The 19,476-nt window shown below is 35.5% G+C and overlaps 1 protein-coding gene across 2 annotated transcripts in view; it reads left to right on the top strand.

Annotated features, from left to right (window-relative positions):
• Nucleotides 1–737: 737 nt before the first annotated feature.
• The window catches only part of MMRN1 (multimerin 1), a gene marked incomplete at both ends in the record, with an annotated part of 50,963 nt that continues 32,224 nt past the window's right edge, over nucleotides 738–19,476 (top strand). For both annotated transcript variants that reach the window (XM_080697333.1, XM_080697332.1), the window contains 3 exons: nucleotides 738–1,324; nucleotides 16,449–16,568; nucleotides 19,183–19,289. In XM_080697333.1, coding sequence (XP_080553459.1) covers nucleotides 738–1,324; nucleotides 16,449–16,568; nucleotides 19,183–19,289 — 814 coding nt within the window. The remainder of the gene's footprint in view (nucleotides 1,325–16,448; nucleotides 16,569–19,182; nucleotides 19,290–19,476) is intronic.

Genomic DNA, 19,476 nt, shown 5'->3' with positions numbered 1-19,476 from the left:
TCCCTCCAGGACCACTACCTCCCTCCCTTCCCTGAACATGTCTTTAAGATTTCAACAGTTACCTTCTTTACACCTCCATTCCCACTCCTATCTCCACTGAGCCTCCTCTGTCACTCTCTTGGAGTCTCTGCTTCTCTATCTGAGTTTACTCTTGTTTCCTAATTTCTATCTAGCTTCCACAAATGAAAGAAAATATACAACTATTTGGGTTCTTTTTATACTGAACAAAATGTAGTTGTCCGGATATAGCACAGTGGAGAGGAAATATCACAATTTTGTTCTCGATTTTCTCATGTCACAAAACAAAATGTTAAACTCCTTCATTCAGCCTGTACAAACAAAATTCCATTGTCCCATCCTCAAGGTGGACGCTTTCTAAAGTTTCTTTTCAAAATCAATGAAACATGAAACATGCACTTTACCTAGGAAAGCTACTTCATGGTTTTCCTAGTAATAACTGCCTGTGTTTTCCCCATTCACCCTTAGCTTAGTCAGAGGCCCTTTACCACATCCATAGCACCATCCCACCAGAGGTCACCGATCACAAAAAACAGATGGCAACAGGAAATTCAACTTCCTGAGTCCACTACAAAACACAGAAACCTGTTTCCTCTACACATCTCAACTTGAAAAAGCCCTGTCTTAGCACATTCAGTGTGAAAACAGCTATCGGAAAGGCTCCAAAGACTTGGTCCCCCATTTTCACATGAACTTTTTTTTTGCTTCCAGGGACTGAGATGAAGGGAGCAAAGTTATTTGTCCTGCTTTCTAGTCTATGGAGTGGGGCCATTGGGCTTACCAGCACTGAGCATCCTGGCACTACCCCTGAGGATGAAAACTCCCAGAAGATCCTGGTCTTTGCTTCAGTTCCTTTAAATAAAACAAACAGTCTCCAAATGCGCTCAACCTCCCTGATCTCCTCAGCTGAGAGCACTACAACTCTTGATGCAAGAAGTTCTAGAGACAGTTTACAGTCGACACTGCCTTCCTCAGAGACCAGCGCCCCTCCTGAGAGTGTGAGAAACCTAACACTGGCACCCACAGGCAAGACAGAAGAAGGAGTAGTGAAATTGCAAAGTTTTGCCCTCCCAACCAAATCCAGCATTGCCGTCAGCCCAGGAGCAGAGAAAGTGGTGCTTTCCAACTCCACACTGAAATTTCTTCAGAGCTTTGCCAGAAAGTCAGATCAACAAGCAACCTCTCAGAATTCAGTTGGAGGCCTGGGAAGTCGATCCCCAAGGGAAACCTATCTCAGCAGTGGTGGCAGTAGTCAGAGCCAAAGACCCAGCTATCAAAAATCAAGCTTTGAAACAACTAGAGGAAAGTAAGAACCATTATTTTCTTATGTTTTCTTTCTCTGATTATAGATTCTATAAGATTATAAGCTAACAGATCCAACTGTCTTACTCCCAGAAAATTATTGGATGTTTAAGATAAAATAAGACAACTGTAATTCTACTATTATAGGCGTTACCTAGGGTGGAGAGAAGACCAGCAAGAAAATTTCAGCAATTTAAGCTGGGTGTGGTGGCACATGCTTGTAATCTCAGCTTTTGGGAGGCTGAGACAGGAGGATTTGGGTTCGCAGACAGCCTCAGCTATGTAGTGAGGCCCCTTGCAACTCAGTGAGACCCTGTTTCAAAATAAAGAATAAAAAACAGAGCTGAGGGTATAGCTTGGAAGTAGAATGTCCCTGGACTCTTGTTTCTAGTACTGCAAAAAAAAAAAAAAAAAAGAAAGAAAGAAAGAAAAAAAAAGAAAAGAAAAATGCAGCAATTTTGTTTTAACTGAAATAGTAACAAACAAACAAACAAAACACCCACTTCTATATTTACTTATATGACTGCTGTTACTTGGTATAAAGTCATCCCCAAACAAAGTAGCACCACCGTGGCTATTATTTTATTTAATTCAACTCAACCGTATATTGATTATGCTTAGAACTATACTTACTATGAAAAGAATCAATAACAATGGCAAACAGTTAGATGCAAATATTGAACTAGGGGTATTGTGGAAAGTATACAGTTATCAACCATCAGACCAAAGTGCTTGAATTATTATGTGCAAAAAAATTAGTACAATTAAGCCTGGATTGTAATTCTTTTTCCAGGACTGTCTAGATCCATGCATGACTTTAATTAAGTCAGCTGATCTCCTTGAGTCTCCATTTCTTCATATGTTAGAAAAAATCATACAGGAATAGAGATTAAAATGCTACCTTACAAGATCATCATGCAGATTCACCCCAGCAAAATGTGCTTGGATAGAAGATTCTCACAGAATAAGTGCTCAAAAAATCACTTTTTACTAGTAATGTTATATTAAGTTGTGTTCAACATTATCAGTGTGGTAAATCAGAAATGCCTATTTTTAATTGATTTTAAAGTTAATTTTAATTGGTAAAGTAATAAAATCAAATTTAAAATAATATTATAAGTGAAGGTTTTCCAAATTAAACAAAAAACAAACAAATAAATTAAGAAAAAACATACCTGAGCAGATCAGTGTTTTATTGATTTAATGTTCAATTATCTGTATGTTTGGAATACTGGAATATTAGTATTATAAAACTAAACTTACAAATATTTGTACCTATAATAAAGCAACTTCAAGACACCAAACATGTTAGGAAGCTAAATTAAGTGGAACATCTTACTAATAATACAATAAAACTAAATGCGAAATCAGAGTTAACACCTGTTACATGAACATCATTTTGTTCAATCTGGTGCTCATCTAAAGATGAGGAGCACTGACATTTGCAAGAATACAAAGTGATGATTTGTACACATGTATTCTTAATTATTCAAGTCTATGTTTTACTGTACCCTAAAGGTTGTAGAATTTATAAAAATGTGTAGGTAAATCTGATTTTAACTAAAGTTTATTCACTTGAAATTTGAAACACCCCTATAAATTATAAAAAAGGTACAGATTAAAATGTTCAACTTGAGATAAGTATATTTTGTCTATAACAGACAATTAACAGACATATATTAGTCTTTATCATTTGGGGAGACAACAGCATTGTGTTTATTAAACACTAGTAACAAATATCTTTAATTAGGCTTGTATATCTCATTTCTATTAATCATATTTGCTTAGCATCTATAACTGAATTTTTAAAATTATAATTTAAACCTTATACATATATATTCATAGAAAATTTTTCTGTGTTTTTATAGAGATGCTATAGTCAGGGGATGTGTGTGTGTGTGTGTGTGTGTGTGTGTGTGTGTGTTACAGAGGATTGAACCCAGAAGAATTCTACCTTTCTGCTACACTCTCAGCCTTTTTATAAATTTTGTTTTAAAGCAGTCTTACTAGTTTGCTAAGTCTTGCTAATTAGCTAAGACTGGTCTTGAACCTGTAATCCTCCTGTCTCAACCTCCCAAGTACTGGGATTACAGGTATGTGCTATCATGCTTAGTTTGGAGATGGTTTCAGTATGATTGAAGATATAATAATAAAAAAATTTAAGTTAAAATGATCCTCAAGTTTTTGTGTAGCATATAAGAAATTGTGTAGTATGTCATAATTAGAACTAGTAATTAATAATTTGACAAATAACTAAACTTTAAGCAGGGTATGTTGGCGCATGCTTATAATACTAGTACTTGGGAGGCTGAAACAGGAGGATCACAGGTTTAAGGTCAGTCTCAACAATTTAATGAGGTTCCTTAGTAACTCAGGAAGACTCTGTTTCAAAGTAAAAACTAAAACAGGGCTAGACGTGTAGCTCAGAGGTAGAATGCCTCTGAGTTCAAACTCCAAGACCAAAGTAAACAAATTTTAAGCAAATGCTAGTTGTTTTATCCAAGGCTATCTCTTTCAAGGCTTGGGAACACTTACTTATTTGATGGCTGTAAATTGCCTATCATATGCCTACCAATATGATAGTCTCTTGAGATTATGTAGAATTTAATAATAATAATTCATGCCTTTACAGAATATTTGCTATAAAAATTAAATACCAACATATCTATTACATTTCCAAAAATCCAATATGTCAGTAGAAAACCATATATTAAGAATAACATGTTGCTGGGCGTGGTGGCACATGCTTGTAATCCCAGCATTTGGGAGGCTGAGACAGGAGGATCGCAGTTCTCAGACAGCCTCAGCTACTTAGTGAGACCCTTTGCAACTCAGTGAGACCTTGTTTCAAAATAGAGTAAAAAATAGTGCTCAGGGTGTAGGTTGGAGGTAGAATGTCCCTGGGTTCCATCCCTAGTATTGCAAAAAAAAAAAAAAAAGAGTAACATGCTGAGCTGGGTATGGCGGGCACACATATAATCCTAGTACTTGAGAGGCTGAGATAGGAAAATCCCAGGTATAAGCCTTGGCAATTTAGCAAGACCCTCCACAATTCATTGAGACCCTGTTACAAGATAAAAAAAAGAAAATAAGTGTAGCTCACAGGTAGAATTCAATGCTCAGTGCTCCAGGTTCAATCCCCAGGAAAACACACACACACACACACCACACACACGCACGCACACACGCACGCACACTGATGCTGAATAGAATTCATTATATAAATTTTCCTACGAAAATAATTTTTTTTTTCTGTAGCAAAGTACCAGTTGTACATAGCACTTCTACAGGTTGAGGTCCTAAAGGACCAGAGGTTTTTTGCTTGCTTTTTTAAGATTTCTTGATCATTAGACCACACAAATAACAATGGTACTAGAAAAAAAAAAACTACTCTGTGGACAGTACTGAAATAAAGAATCTTGATAAATTTGAAAGATGTCTTTCATATTTAATTCGCTTACCAAGTGATAACATTTGTAGTAGCAAACACTTGTATGGCATCTGTTCTTCCTACCTAAATGTTCTGAAATATGTATATTCACTCATTATATATTATATATTTAATTATATATAATTAATTTTATATTCACTCATTTAAACTTTATATTTATGCATATATTCACTTCCCAAAGAATCCATATCTCTCTCTCTCTCTCTCTCTCTCTCTCTCTCTCTCTCTCTCTCTCTCTCTCTTTCTCTCTTTCTCTCTCTGCCTCTCTAATATATATTCACTCCACAAAGACGAGGAAGAAGATTCTGTTATGATTTCTTTATAGAAAGGTTAAGTGTATCTAGGCACAGTGACACATGCCTGTAATCCCAGTACTTGGGAGCTGAAACAGAAGAATGGCAAGCTCAAGGCCAGCCTCAGCAATTTAGGAAAACCTTGTTTCAAAACAGAAAATGAAACAGGGCTGAGAGTGTAGCTCATAGGTAGAACACCTCAAGTTTCAATTCCCAGCACTAAAAGATAAAATAAAATAAAATAAAATAAAATAAAATAAAATAAAATAAAATAAAAGAAGAAAGTTAAAAAAATAAGTTTTCTTAAGTTCACTTAGATAGCAATTGTCAGTGCAAAGATTGAACCCAAACTGGCTGTCTTCAGAGCCATTGATCTCAACTTCTTAGTTTATGCCCTTGTCAGATACAGTTTATAATCTCAAGTGAGAAAATATGAATAAGTACTTCACTTTCCTGTTTATGACCCTGCAGAGACTCAGTTTCCTCCAGAATGCAGTTAAGAATTCCTTACCCAGGCATCATGTGCCATCGTCCTGACCTGGATTCTGCCAACCTCCTCAGCTTCATTTTCTGCCACTCTTTGTCTATCTAAATTTGTACTTTTCTAGTCCATAACATGCTGTTGGATCAACTTGCCTTTTCTCCATGTTTGTCTCTGAAGAGTAGGATCTTCTTTTACATCCAACCATAATACTCCAGGCTATTCTCTTAAGCTGAAGTAGATGATCCTTCCAATGGCTCCCAAGGCTTTCTCAGTTTTCTATCGCTGCACTTATAGCATGATTATAATAGTGAACTTGTAAGCTCTTTGCATAAAATGAGTGACATATTTTCACTAATAGAAAAATTTCTGTGCAGGCGAGTTATACAATAAACAATTAACCAAGCTTAATGTGAAGTATGAGTGTCAACATGTGAATATAAAACAGAATCCTTGCCAAAAATATTATTTCTGCATGGAAAAACTTGGTTGATTTGAGATAAACTCATTTACCTCCCTCATCGTTCTTATACTTTCGTAATAATTCTTAGTAAGAGGAAAAATTCTTTCTGTGACAGGTTGTTTTCCACAGGATTATTCTGGCATCTTTATCTCATGTGTGTTTTTCTCCTTTTAGCACTGTGGGGATTCTGACCTGTAACACAGCTGGGGTTTCCTGTCTGTCAGAGTAGGGGTAGCCAGTGACCCAGCACTTTAAATGGGAAGGATTAAAAGAAGAAATTAGGATTAGTGCATGCATTTATTGAGCAAATGCCTGCTGAATACCTAATCTATCTCCAGCAGTGGGATGCTGGGAGGAAGTTGGTGAATGAAACCCCCAACATGCCCCACCTTCAGGAACTTGCAGCCCACTGAGACAGGCAGAAAGAGAAAGACAGCCAGGTGTGGTGGCGCAGGCTTGTAATCCCCGCGCTTGGGAGGCAGAGACAGGGGGATCGCGAGGGTTCGAAGCTAGCCCCGCGTGCTGACTTAGGAGACCCTGTTTCAAAAAAAAAAAAAGGAAAAAATAGGTCTGGGAGTGTAGCCTGGAGGTAGAAGGACTTCCAGGAACCCCAGTACAACATACACAAAAAAAAAAAAAAAAGAAAGAAAGAGAAAGACAGCGAGTCACATGCTGTGATACTAAAGCAAACGCTGATGAACATTGTTAATAAGCTTATGAGATGTGGAGCAGGGTGATGGCCTGCCATTCTGAGCAGGGTTGGTGAGCCTCTGTGAGAAGAAAATAGGTGAAATGAGGCATTGCTGTCATCCAGCAGCCTCTTACCTTCGCCCACACTCCTGGACTGCACAGGTGCGTCTTAATATTTACCATCTCAGTAAAGGGCCAGCTCTATAACTACAGTTATGGATGTATCCTTTTATTTTTTCTCTCATTTTTATCTAATCTATAAACAAGTGTTCTTGGCTCTCCTCCTTTGTTAATACCATGCTACTGCTGGTTACCAGTTACCATGACTGGTCCATATCCTTCCATGTCTGCCTTCCATAATCTATGCCTGTGCCAACTAGAGATCTGTTCAACATATAAATTAGATTAAAACATTTCATTGGATGCAAGGCTGTGTGTGTGTGTGTGTGTGTGTGTGACTGAGGACTAAACCCAAAGTTCAAGCTACACCCCTAGCCCTATTTTATATTTTATTTTGAAACAAGGTTTTTCTAAGTTGCCCAGGGCCTCACTAAGCTCTGAGGTTGATCTCAAACCTTCTATCCTCCTGTCTCAGCCTCCAAAGTGCTGGGATGGCAGACTTCATTATTGTGACACATTATTTTAGGTAAGAAGAAGAAAGAAAAAGATGCTATCATGCTTTCTTACTTTGAATTGTTATATTTATTTATCTTTTAGACTTTAGCTATTTATCATGTCTCACTCTTTTACAATCTTAAGAATATAAATGAAACTGGTTATCAATCACTAAGCCATACATAAGAAGGAGGGAGGGATGAAATAATAGGTTGGGAAGTGGGGAAGGGCTAAATGAGTGATGTGTGTAGATATGTCTCTACTATTTTATACCTCATTAAGATGTATGACTACTGCCAGGCATGGATACAGGAGGATCGCACGGGTTCGACGTCAGCCACGCTGGCTTAAGAGACCCTGTGTCCAAATAAAAATATAAAATAGATCTGGGAGTGTAGCCCAGAGGTAGAAGGGCTTCCAGGAACCCCAGTACCACCACCACCAAAAAAAAAAAACAAAAAAAAAGAAAATGTATGACTACAATATACCAATAAAAAAATAAAATAAGAAAACGGATACTAACCACTATGTGACCAGTCATTAACCACTTTGTGATCAGTCATGACTGAAGAATACACTGATTTCAAAATACATCCTGGCTTCACACAAACGTGCACCTTAGAATCTGTGCATTTGGTGCCTTACCACCATCACCCTCCAAGCTCACTTTACTTCATTTGCTCCGGCATGCTGGCTTTCTGTTTACTACACATGTTGCAACCTAAAATACAGTATATTGTACACGGGAGAAAATCAAAGTGGGCAAAGCTATTATTAAGCACAGTGACATCCAAAGGTGTTCATTCTTACGTGGTGTAAAGTTCTAAAGAGGATGCACTGTTATATTAAAGAACAGTTTTTTCTATCTTTGACAATTCAGTGCATATATTATATTACATTACTGACAGTGAAACAAACACAATGCAAACATTTTGTCTCAGTTTTTCGCAATAATCGTTTATTTCATTATTTTGCTATTTCTGCTCATTACTACTTAATATATAAATATTTATTGTACTACTGAATATATAGATTTTTGTTTTTGAATAGTAGAATTTAAGGAGTCTTTATACAGTAACAAAGAGAGAAATGTTTGTATTTCCATGCTTTCTGCTTTTCTGATTAAAACACTGTAATTTCTAAAATGTATTATCTAGGGGAAATGCTAGAGAGTCAGTATGCAGGAACAACTGGACTGAGCCGAATTAGCATCACGCAGCCCTTGGCCTGCCTTCATGAGCAGCACATTGGGAAAGGCTGACACCTACTGGAATAGAAACAGTTTACAATGCTATACTGAAGTCATTGTCTGGAATAAAATAAAATTAAATTAAATTAAATTAAAGAAGGCAATTTTATGAAAAAGCCTATGTTAAAGGTTGGCCTTAAGAATCATTTATTTATAAGGTATACATATGTATATATATTTGATGTAACACTTTAGAAATTATATCTTTGACTTTAAAAATTAGAAAATAAAAATTGGACTAAAAACCCATAGCCCAGGTAATTCCTGGGATGCAGATATATCCAGCTCATTTTCCCATAACTATATGCTGAATGTGTTGTGTATAGCAATAATTTCTGGCTCTCGAAGCATTATACACTCATCTACCACTGAGAGCTCAATTGTTTCACCACACTGTGACCCCTGCAAAAAATAAAGTAACAATGCTTGAAAAAGACTTAATTTCAAATTTGGTATATAAAAATATGTCTTCTTAAAGCCTAAATTAAATATATAATTAAAATATTGAAAGTTCTTTATAATCTGAGATTTTCATGGTTGTCTTTAAAAATTTGTTTTATTCATTTACATGATACTTATAGAAAACTAAAATATTTAAGTTTAAATACCATAAAGAATGTTGTAAAAGAATTAGCTGTAACTTTATAAATAATAACCACAAATATAAATTATTGTTTTTATCTGAGAATAAAACATTCATTTTCTTACAGAAATACGAATTGAAGTAAATTAGTGTTTTTCTGTTTTGGAGGGGGTACTGGGGACTGAACCCAGGGGCACGCTACAGCTGAGCTCCATCCACAGCCCTATTTTATTTTTTATTTTGAAACAGTTTTTCACTAAGTTTTTCAGAGCCTTGCTAAGATGCTGAGGCTGATTTTGGATCCATGATGCTCCTGTCTCAGCTTCTCAAGTACTGGGATTATAGGTATGTGCCAGGATGCCGGGCTGACCTAGTCTTTTTGGTTATTAGCAAAAACTAAATGTGAAAAGTCTAGGGCTTAGCCAGGCATGGTGGTGCATGCTTGTAATCCCAGCATTTGGGAGGCTGAGACAGGAGGATCACGGTTCGCGGACAACCTCAGCTAATACTTAGGCCCTTTGCAACTCAGTGAGACCCTGTTTCAAAATAAAGAATAAAAAAATAGGGCGGGGTATGTAGCTTGGGGATAGAATGCCCCTAGGTCCCATCCCCAGTACCACAAAAATAAAAAAAGAAAAATCTAGTGTTTTATTTAAGTGTACATTACATATTGAGAATCTTCTTTTTTTTTTTAACTAAATGTAAGTCCCTTTCCCCATATATTATTCTCTTCATGTAGATTGTATTTTCCTTAGACAACTTTCCCAGTTAGGACAAGTGAACTGCAAGTAAAATTTAATCTTTCAAATTAATAATTGGACAAAGGACTTCTTTAAGTTTGATTTTTAAAAACACTAATAAAATATTCTATAACACTTTGGAAATATTTATATTCATCACTTCCTAAGACTGTAGACGCATATTGAATATTGTGCTTCTCTAGAAAGATAAGCTTCATCATTTAAATAATTTTATTGAACACAAATGATATTTATAGACTTCTGTATTGGTTTTCTGAAAATATTATTGACTTGAAACATATAAGCAATTATGGTTAAGATGAATTGATGGGATCATTAAAAAAGCAAAAATGGAGCCATGAGATAAAAATGGAATAAATATTATCTTTTATAAAAATCTCACTTACTTATCTCTCTAAATAATTTAATTATTATCAGCAGTGGCAGCAGGTGCTTTACATATATTAGCTCATTTAGTCTCACAACAATTCTGTGAGGTAGGTAATGTCATTATACTTACGGTACATATAAGGAAGCCATACTTAACAGACACAGTAATATCAGTAGGTTTTAGGGTCAAGACCTAGAAGCAGGTGGCCTGTCTCCAGTTTCCCACTTCGGTACAGTGACTCTACTCCAGGAAAGCTGTTCTGTTATCTTTTGCATATGTCCCCAAACTGCTTTATACTGCAACAGAAACACGCGCGTGCGCGCGCGCACACACACACACACACACACACACACACACACACACACACAAGCAACAAGCTCGACAAAAATGAATTTTCCTCTTTATTTGCCCCCATGTGGGCGAATCTTGTCTGGTGTGCAGCCTTTCATCATCAGAAAACGACCTTCTCATTCTGACTCGCAGAGGTAGAAAACGCAGCCATGACAACTATGATGTCAAGAAAAACCCCTCGTTACCTCTCCCTTCCCTTCTCCTTCTTTTCCCCTCTCCAGTTCTCTTTTGTTCCATCTGTCTTTTCACAAACAGACAAATAGTTTATGACTGTGTTTATACGATGGGTTTATACCCTGCCATTTCATCATTTTGCTATTATTTATGGTCAAACCTGGATTAGTTACATATTCCTATGCAATGGCAAACTTGTAATTAAGAAAATAGGGCTCTGCGTGAGGTAAACTAGTGAGGATATGACTGCATTATTCCTTTGTAAGGGATTAATTAATATTTTTCTTTAAATCCCACCGGAGATCTGGTTTTGCCCTGAGGCATGTATGAATTATTAATACGTGTATATGTTATTGTCATTTGTCATTTGTTGTCATCCTTAGGCATAGAGTAAAGAAATGTCATTTGTAGCCTCACCCTTTCTGCAGTCAGGGCGGCATGGCTGGGCCTTGGGTGAGGTTGTTGTGCCTGTCTTCAGCTAAGCCTCTCTCTTGGAGAGAGTGTCACTTTTCAGAAGCAGCCATGTCTGTCTTGTTCTTTCTCATTTTCCTCTTGTTCTCCTTTGGGTTTCTTGAAATCATTTCAATAGAAGATGGTAGGAAATAAAGGTCCTTCAATTTATAAAGCCTTCACAAACATAACATTTTCTCTGATTTCTGATAGAAAATCATATAGCACTGGGTGAGATTCTGGTTGGGATTTTGATATTTGACCCTGACTTCTAGTGAAGATCCTGAGAATTTAATGTGTCCATATTGTTGTGTTGATGCAGGTCACGGGTCATCAAAAGAACGTTTAAACAGCCTCTTAAAGATTGGGTGACAAGCAATTTATTAACCTGAGTTCTAAGGTCTGGTATAAGTAAGCAATATTTATTCTTAGATTGTTGCCCTTTATTCCTTAAGGTAAATGACCTGTTTGGCCATTATTGAGTTCACTCTCAGATAAGGATGAAAATGGATATTTGGACCATGGTTTTGTCAATTAATGGAAAGTTCCTTTTGTGTGTGTGTGTGGGGGGGTACCCGGGAGCTACACCCCCACACCTATGTTTTAGTATTAATTAATTAATTAATTTATTTATTTATTTGCAGTACTGGGGATGGAACCCAACGGCATTCTACCTCCAAGCTACATCCTCATTCTCAGCTCTATTTTTTTTTTTTGTCTTTTAATTTTTGAAACAGTTTCACTGAGTTACAAAGGGTCTCCCTAAGTACCTGAGGCTGTCAGCGAACCACAATTCTTAGGTCTCCGCTTCCTGAATGCTGGGATTACAAGTATACGCCACCACACTGGGCAGAAAGTTTTCTTAATTTATTTTTCTCACTCTCTTCCGGAAACATTGAGCTTCTAAAATATTCCATTTGCAGTAAAATGGATGGAACTAGAGAATATTATTAAAAGTGAGATTAGCCAGGCTCAGGAAGTTAACAGTTGTATGTTCTCTCTTACGTGTGGATGCTAGAGAGAAACTGGGTAACAAAAGGGACTTCAGATAAAAGAAGAAAGACAGAGCAATTAGAATGGTTTTAGGAGGAAAGACTTGATGAAGGCAATAGTTCAAATATTGCATATATATTTGATATTATGTATATATAATACTTATATAAATTTATAAAATTAGATAAATATAATATTTATATATAAATATAACAAATATATAAATTATAAGTATATATAATTCTTCAAATTCAACTATTTGGTCACGAAATTGTTTTATTTTTCAAGATTTTAAGAAGTTTCTTTCCATTTTGTCTCTCAGGAAAAACACGTTTTTAATTTTCTAACCCCTAAGTATATAGTATAATAATATAAATATAAATATTATAATAAATATTAAATAAAATTCAAAATAAATTTTAATGTTATATACAGAGAGAGAGAGATGAAATTATTCATACTAATTTCAATGAAATGTATGGGGAAAGGGAGGTACGGGGTGGGATCCAGGGGGAAAAGCAGCGAGCACTGTGCTCGTATGCTCCTATCACTCTGAACCTAATTGTGGTGTATAATTATAATGCACCAATGAAAGCACATTAACATAATAAAATACACTGTCAAAATTGAAAGTAAGGTGGATTATTTACAATGTCTTTACTTAATTCACAACGCACAAGCCTTTGAGTTGTGTAAGTGGCAATAGAACCCTTTTCTACCTTCTGTTTTAGTACCCCTTGTACTCCTAACTAAAGAAGCCTGATTTTCCCTAGGCCAAACCTTTTACTTTACAAACTTGGAAAATCCAAAGAATCAATACAGGCTTTTTTCAGTACATGTTGCTGCACAAAAGCAACAGAATTATTACCCTTAAAGCGAATCCCAAATGCAGCCTGCTGGCTGGAGGGTCATGACCCCCTGGAATGCTAAACACTTCAAAGTCACTGCTCCCTTTCCACCATTATCAATCTGGAATGGTACAAAGATCTCCAGATTCAAGCAAAATACTTGTCTGGAGTCATGACATTTGCCTTTAAACTGCCTGTCATCATTTTGCCATGCTAAATTTTCTATTCTTATACCTATATATGCAGAAAAATTGGCTTTAAAATCATATTTACTATTTTAACATTACCCTTAGTGAGCTTACTTCATCAGTAGCATAGATCTAATTGTGAGTCACACCAGGGACTCTTTTGCTGTGGATGGTTCTTTCCGTTTACACTGGATCAAAGATTGCTGGGCCACCAGCAATCTGCTTATCTGCTGAGTTGCTTCCTCAACTATTTTGGTGATGAGATTGTTTTACTTTTCAGGATTATAAAAGGTCTCTTTCATTTTGTCTCTAAGGAAAAAGAATTTTTTGTCTTTTCTAAACACTAGGTATATAGAGATTGTGCTATTTAATTTTTTTTTGCTCACCCCCAATGGTGGACAAATGTTCCTGTGACAATCTCATTGTACTTTTGTTGAAACTGTTCTGTTGTAGTGATGAAAATCATCATTGGAATTGTACAAGAAATTTAATTTTTTAAATATCTCTTGCTGGGTGTGCCTGCCTGTAATCTCAGTACTTGTGAGGTTGAGACAAGAGGAATGCAGGTTTGAGGTCAGCCTCTACAATTTAGCTAGACTTCAGCAATATAGGGAGACTGTTTCAAAATAAAAACTAAAATAGGACCGAGGGTGTGTTTCCTAGGTACAATGCCCTTCAGTTCTAATTCCAGTACCAAAAGAAAGAAAGAAAGAAAGAAAGAAAGAAAGAAAGAAAGAAAGAAAGAGAGAGAGGAGAGAGAGAGAGAGAGAGAGAGAGAGAGAGAGAGAGAGAGAGAGAGAAAGAAATCCCAATCTTTCTCTTTCCTACTCTACTAGAACTCTAAACTACATAATCTTAGGCCACTTGCTTACTCATTTATGTTTTAAATTTCATCTGTTCTTTGGTGTGGGTGGTTTCTATTGCCTCATCAAGTTCATTGACCTTAATTTCTACAATACCCAAATTCTGTTAAGCATACCCAATCAATTTTAATTTATATACTGTATGTTTGCTGCTCTGTTCAACATTGAATTGTTTTAGTCACCGGTTGCTAATTTCAGTGCCATACCATCTCTGTTCTGTTTTTCCTTTGAGGCGGTATGTGTTGTTCTGATTTTTCTTCTCATATCTAGTTTCGCTTGTTCATTTCTTGATGATCAGCGCTGTGCATCATTATTCGAGGGTCTGGGTTTTGCTCTCTGCAAGCAAGGCATTATTTTAATCACAAGGTTCAGGATGACCTCATGCTGAGTTTTAAAATAACACCTCTGTCCAGGGCACTCATTTTATGCATCTTCCCCACATACTTTAGCCATCTCAGTAGCCACACATTTACATTTCTGTTTCTTTCTTTCTCTCTCTGTATGTCTGTCTATAACATACATTTATACATACATGTATATGTATGTATACACACATATGTACACACATACATGGCATACATATATACACACATATATATACATATACATATGTATCATGTGTTTTTTTTTAATAATCATTTGGCTGTGTCATTTACTGCTCAGCATCTCAAGACTGTTGATTTATATATTTTAGCTAGATTTATAATTTTTTTTTTTTTTTGGTGATACTAGGGGTGGAATCCAGGGGCCCCTTACCTCCAGACTATACTCCCAGACCTATTTTTTTTTTTTTAGTGGTGGTACTGGGATTCCTGGAAACCCTTCTACCTCCAGGTTACACTCCCAGACCTATTTTTATACTTTTTTATTTGGAAACGGGGGTCTCTTAAGCCAGCGCGGCTGGCTTCAAACCTGCGTGGTCCTCCTGTCTCCTCCTCCCAAGCGTGGGAATTTTAAGCGTGCACCACCATGCCGGGCTCCCAGACCTATTTTATATTTTACTTGGAAACAGGGTCTCACTAAATTGCTGAGGCTGGGGTCGAACCTTTATGATCCTCCTGTCTCGGCCTCCCAAGTTCAGAAATTACAAGCGTGTGCCACCACACCCAGCTAGATTTATAACTTTTATCATTGGCAAGTATGTCTGACACTCTGCTATGGCCAGAGACAGAACACTATGACGTTCATGCTTTTAGTTAATTATTTTAATATTTATAGAATAAGCTGGCTTCACTTCTCATATAAAGTTAAGGGTTGGCTTTTAAAAATACTTTCACTTTTTTACAGATTAATATGAAGATAATTGACATATTTACATTGGCTTTTCACAATTTTTATTAGCTCTTCTTAATTTTTTTTTTATTCTTTGGTGGTACTAGGGTTCCTGGAAGCCCTTCTACCTCCGGGCTACACTCCCAGACCTATTTTATATTTTTGAAACAGGGTCTCTTAAGCCAGCGCGGCTGGTTTCGAACCTGCACGATCCTCCTGTCTCCGCCTCCCAAGCGCGGGGATTACAAGCGTGCGCCACCACGCCGGGCTTTAGCTCTTCTTTAAAGCTGTTCAATGTAGCTTTAAATATTTATAAATTTAATTGTTTATTGCTTTTGTTAAATTTGTTCTAAACTACATTATCCTTGTTGCTTTTTGCCTAGCAAATGATATCTTTTTTTAATATGTTATTGGTATATAGAAATGTGATTGATCTTAACCTTGCTAGAAAATTTATTTAAATTAATATGCTATTATTAATCATATAATTGTATATAAGATTTGAGCACATTGCTGAACTCTCATTAGTAATAATAATTTGCATCAAGAGTGTTTTATTTTTTATATTTACAATCATATCATCAGTTGCTCCTAACAGGTTATTTTATGTCTGGTCTTCATTTACTGATTTGTGCATGCCTTCTACCATGCTATGCAATTTATTTACTCATCTCTTACTGCACATTATCCAAAGTAAAAGACCTAGATCTGACTCTCTGATGTCAGTACTAACACTGGTATTTTATGGAAGGATCATCTTGGATTTTAACTTACCTTATAGATAAACAGTACAGGGGTTCTGATCTTGTTCTGATTTTTTTAAATCTTGTAGTGTTTCTTTACTAACCCTGAGTGCAGCAATAATAAGTCCATTTTCTCTCATATCTGATATTTTAACTTAGATAATAGTGTTTTAAGGTATCAGACCTACAGTATTGGTAAAACTAGATATAGGCCAACTAGAAAACAACTTTGATAAAAAGAGTACTTGATGATAATAACTTTTTTTCTAATCATATGATTTATCTCTTAGGAATTGGTGTGCTTATGTACATACCAGGTTATCTCCCACAGTGATACTGGACAACCAGGTCACATATGTTCCAGGAGGGAAAGGACGGTGCGGTTGGATGAGTGGATCCTGCCCTTATGGGTACGTAATATTTCATGAAAATAGCCACTGCTCACTGATAATTCTTTCTGGCTTTGAATATATAAAGTTAGGCATTCCAGGTACGCATGTGTAGTCGGGTTGTAAGAGAGCCATCACACTAGACTAGATGTCTGATGTTCAGTAAATTAAAATGCAGATAGTAATACTACTTGTATCACATGATTGCTTTTAGAATCACAGGAGATAATGTGGTAATATCCTTAGTCTAGTAGTGCCTGGTACAATTTGAATGTTCAACAAATGTTAACTCTCATGCTTATTTCTGTTTTTACAGTCGCTATTCCTTCCATTTTATGACCTGATCAACAACCCATCATTTAATTCCTTATGAAATACATATAAAATTTTGAGAATTTATTACTAACATTTTATACTTGGTCAGAGAGAAGTCCATAGATACCTTGGCACATATTCTAAAGTTTGGAAAGTCAGTAATCATAGCTAAGCATGGTAAAACAGACAAATCGACCATTTTTTATTCAATAAAGGTCTTTTTTAATGACCTGTATTATCTGGGTCTCATTTTCTAAACAAAAAAAAACAAAAAACAAAAAACAAAAAACATTGTCATAAGATATAGGGCTGAGCACTTTATAAATTTTCTAAATTTATATAGTCATAGTAGCTTAGAAGAGCCTACAGTAAAAAGCTAAAATTGCTATTCAGGCCATGATGGCTAATGTTATGCAAATTGTCATACAAATAACTCAGGAAATGAATCTGACACATCAGCAATCTGGAACAATGCACAGTAAGGACACATGAAATCAAGGTGTTGCTTAGTCCCCTGAGGCATAGCTAAAGTTCATGGTCCAGCGAGCTAAGCACTTCTCAGGGATTTGGGAGAGCTGAGCTCCAGTTCTGCTTCCAGCATTTACTCCCTTTGTGACCATTTCTTTGTCAACATAAGATACAGAGAATGCATTGTTCATTCTTTAGTAATCAAAATATTACCACAGTAACCACCATCATATTGTCCTTCTGGGTTCAAGGTGCAATATATTCATTCATTCTCTCTCTCTCTCTCTCTCTCTCTCTCTCTCTCTCTCTCTCTCTCTCTCTCTCTCTCTTCCTCTCAACAAACCAGAAATATTTATCTTTTTTCTCATTTTTCTCATTTCATCTTTTCATGCTTTTGAATGGGTCTCACCATTCATTTACTATTTCAATACTTAAACAAGATTTCTCATTTTTACTTTTATTTTATTTGAGTTAGGCACAGCAAATTTTCAGTTTTCCAAAGCAGCCACATTGACTCCAGCAATAATTCAACTAAATGCATATGTTCATCCCTACAAATTCTAAACAAAATCCATTTCCAAACTGCCTTACTTTCTATTTTTGTCTTAGAAATTAGGCTAAAGATGATATCTCACTAAATAGAATTATTTATTAAATCTAATCATTTATCTACACTTATTAAAATATGTGATTAGATAACCTACACTTACTATTTATAACCTAATTTATAACCTAAATTATATAGCTCAATTTACAACTAGGGAATAACTTTGGACATACTGAGCTACCTATTTTGAGTTAACCTTGGACATACCAAAAAAACTCAAAACCACAGTCTTCTAGAGCCCAGTTTGTTATGATGTGCTTCCTCCATATCTTCAGATGTTACCCAATGGGTTGGTTGTATATGACAGACTCTAGGATTGTAAAGCTACTCCATACAACATGGGTTGAAATTTCATTTTTACCACTTTTAGATATGGAACCAAGGGGAAAGTTGTTTCATTTCTGTTTCTCAGTTTTCTCAACCAGCAAATCAAGATAATAATATTTTTTATCATAGAACTAATATTAGAATTAAGAAAGATATCACATACTTAGTTCATAGACCACTTTCTAAGTTTCATCTGTGGACTGAAGTCATGGATAAGCATAGCATGGCTGAATTGCATTTCAGACCTACATCTACACAACCTATAACTTAGCTTCATTCTCTAATTACAGTGGTGGTTGTGTTGAAATTATATACTTTGTTCATTTTTATTTTTATTTTAATCTCAGAATTTTTTTTTTACATTAGGTCCTTGCTTGAAAATTTGTATGACAGAAAGTGTAGATAGTGTAACTTTAAAACTTGTAGGGGAGAAAGTAAAAGTTGAAACAAACAGTGGTTATTCTCATTTTAGTTAGATCACTGATATGAAATTTGTTTCAATTTGTGTAATTTTTAGCTGAAGGAAGTGAAGATATTTTAGACCATAATGCTATAGAAAATAATAGGAATTGAAATGAAGTAAGTTACCCTCATAAAACTTAAAAACTGGAATTAAAATGAGTCATAATACTGGTTTAGCAAAAAATATAATTATGAAAAAAACTATTATATCTTTAGAAAATGTAACTATAGGTATTAATTTAAAATACAATAGCATAATCACTAATATTTTATAGTATGTTCAAAAAATAATTGTAGCAGCTATAAATATAATATTGATGATGAAGATTATGATTCTAATAGCTAATACTTACTAAGTGCATATTATATACCAGTTATCATTTCAAATATTTTACATTTATAATTTCAACTGATAATATAAGAAAATAAATTTTCCCCACTCATTGTTCTCTCTAGATCTCAGAAGATATCAAATCCTATCTATAGAATGCAACATAAAATTGTTACCTCACTGGAATGGAAGTGCTGTCCTGGATACAGTGGACCAAAATGTCAGCTAAAAGGTATGCAATAATATTAGTCTCACAACAATAACTAGAAACATAAACATTCCAAAGAATAAGCAATTGATTCCATTGAAGAAAGAATTGCTTTTTCTGTTTTGTAACAATGTAAATTTAACATATACAAACTGGTAGGACTGTTAATTTTTAAAGCTTCCTAACTTGATAGCTATTATGTTTGTATTTA

The sequence above is a fragment of the Muscardinus avellanarius genome, assembly GCF_963383645.1.
Source record: "Muscardinus avellanarius genome assembly, chromosome: 6".
NCBI classification, from domain to species: Eukaryota; Metazoa; Chordata; class Mammalia; order Rodentia; family Gliridae; genus Muscardinus; species Muscardinus avellanarius.
The sequence above is the reverse complement of the archived record's forward strand: the minus strand, read 5'-3'. Positions and strand labels throughout refer to the sequence as shown.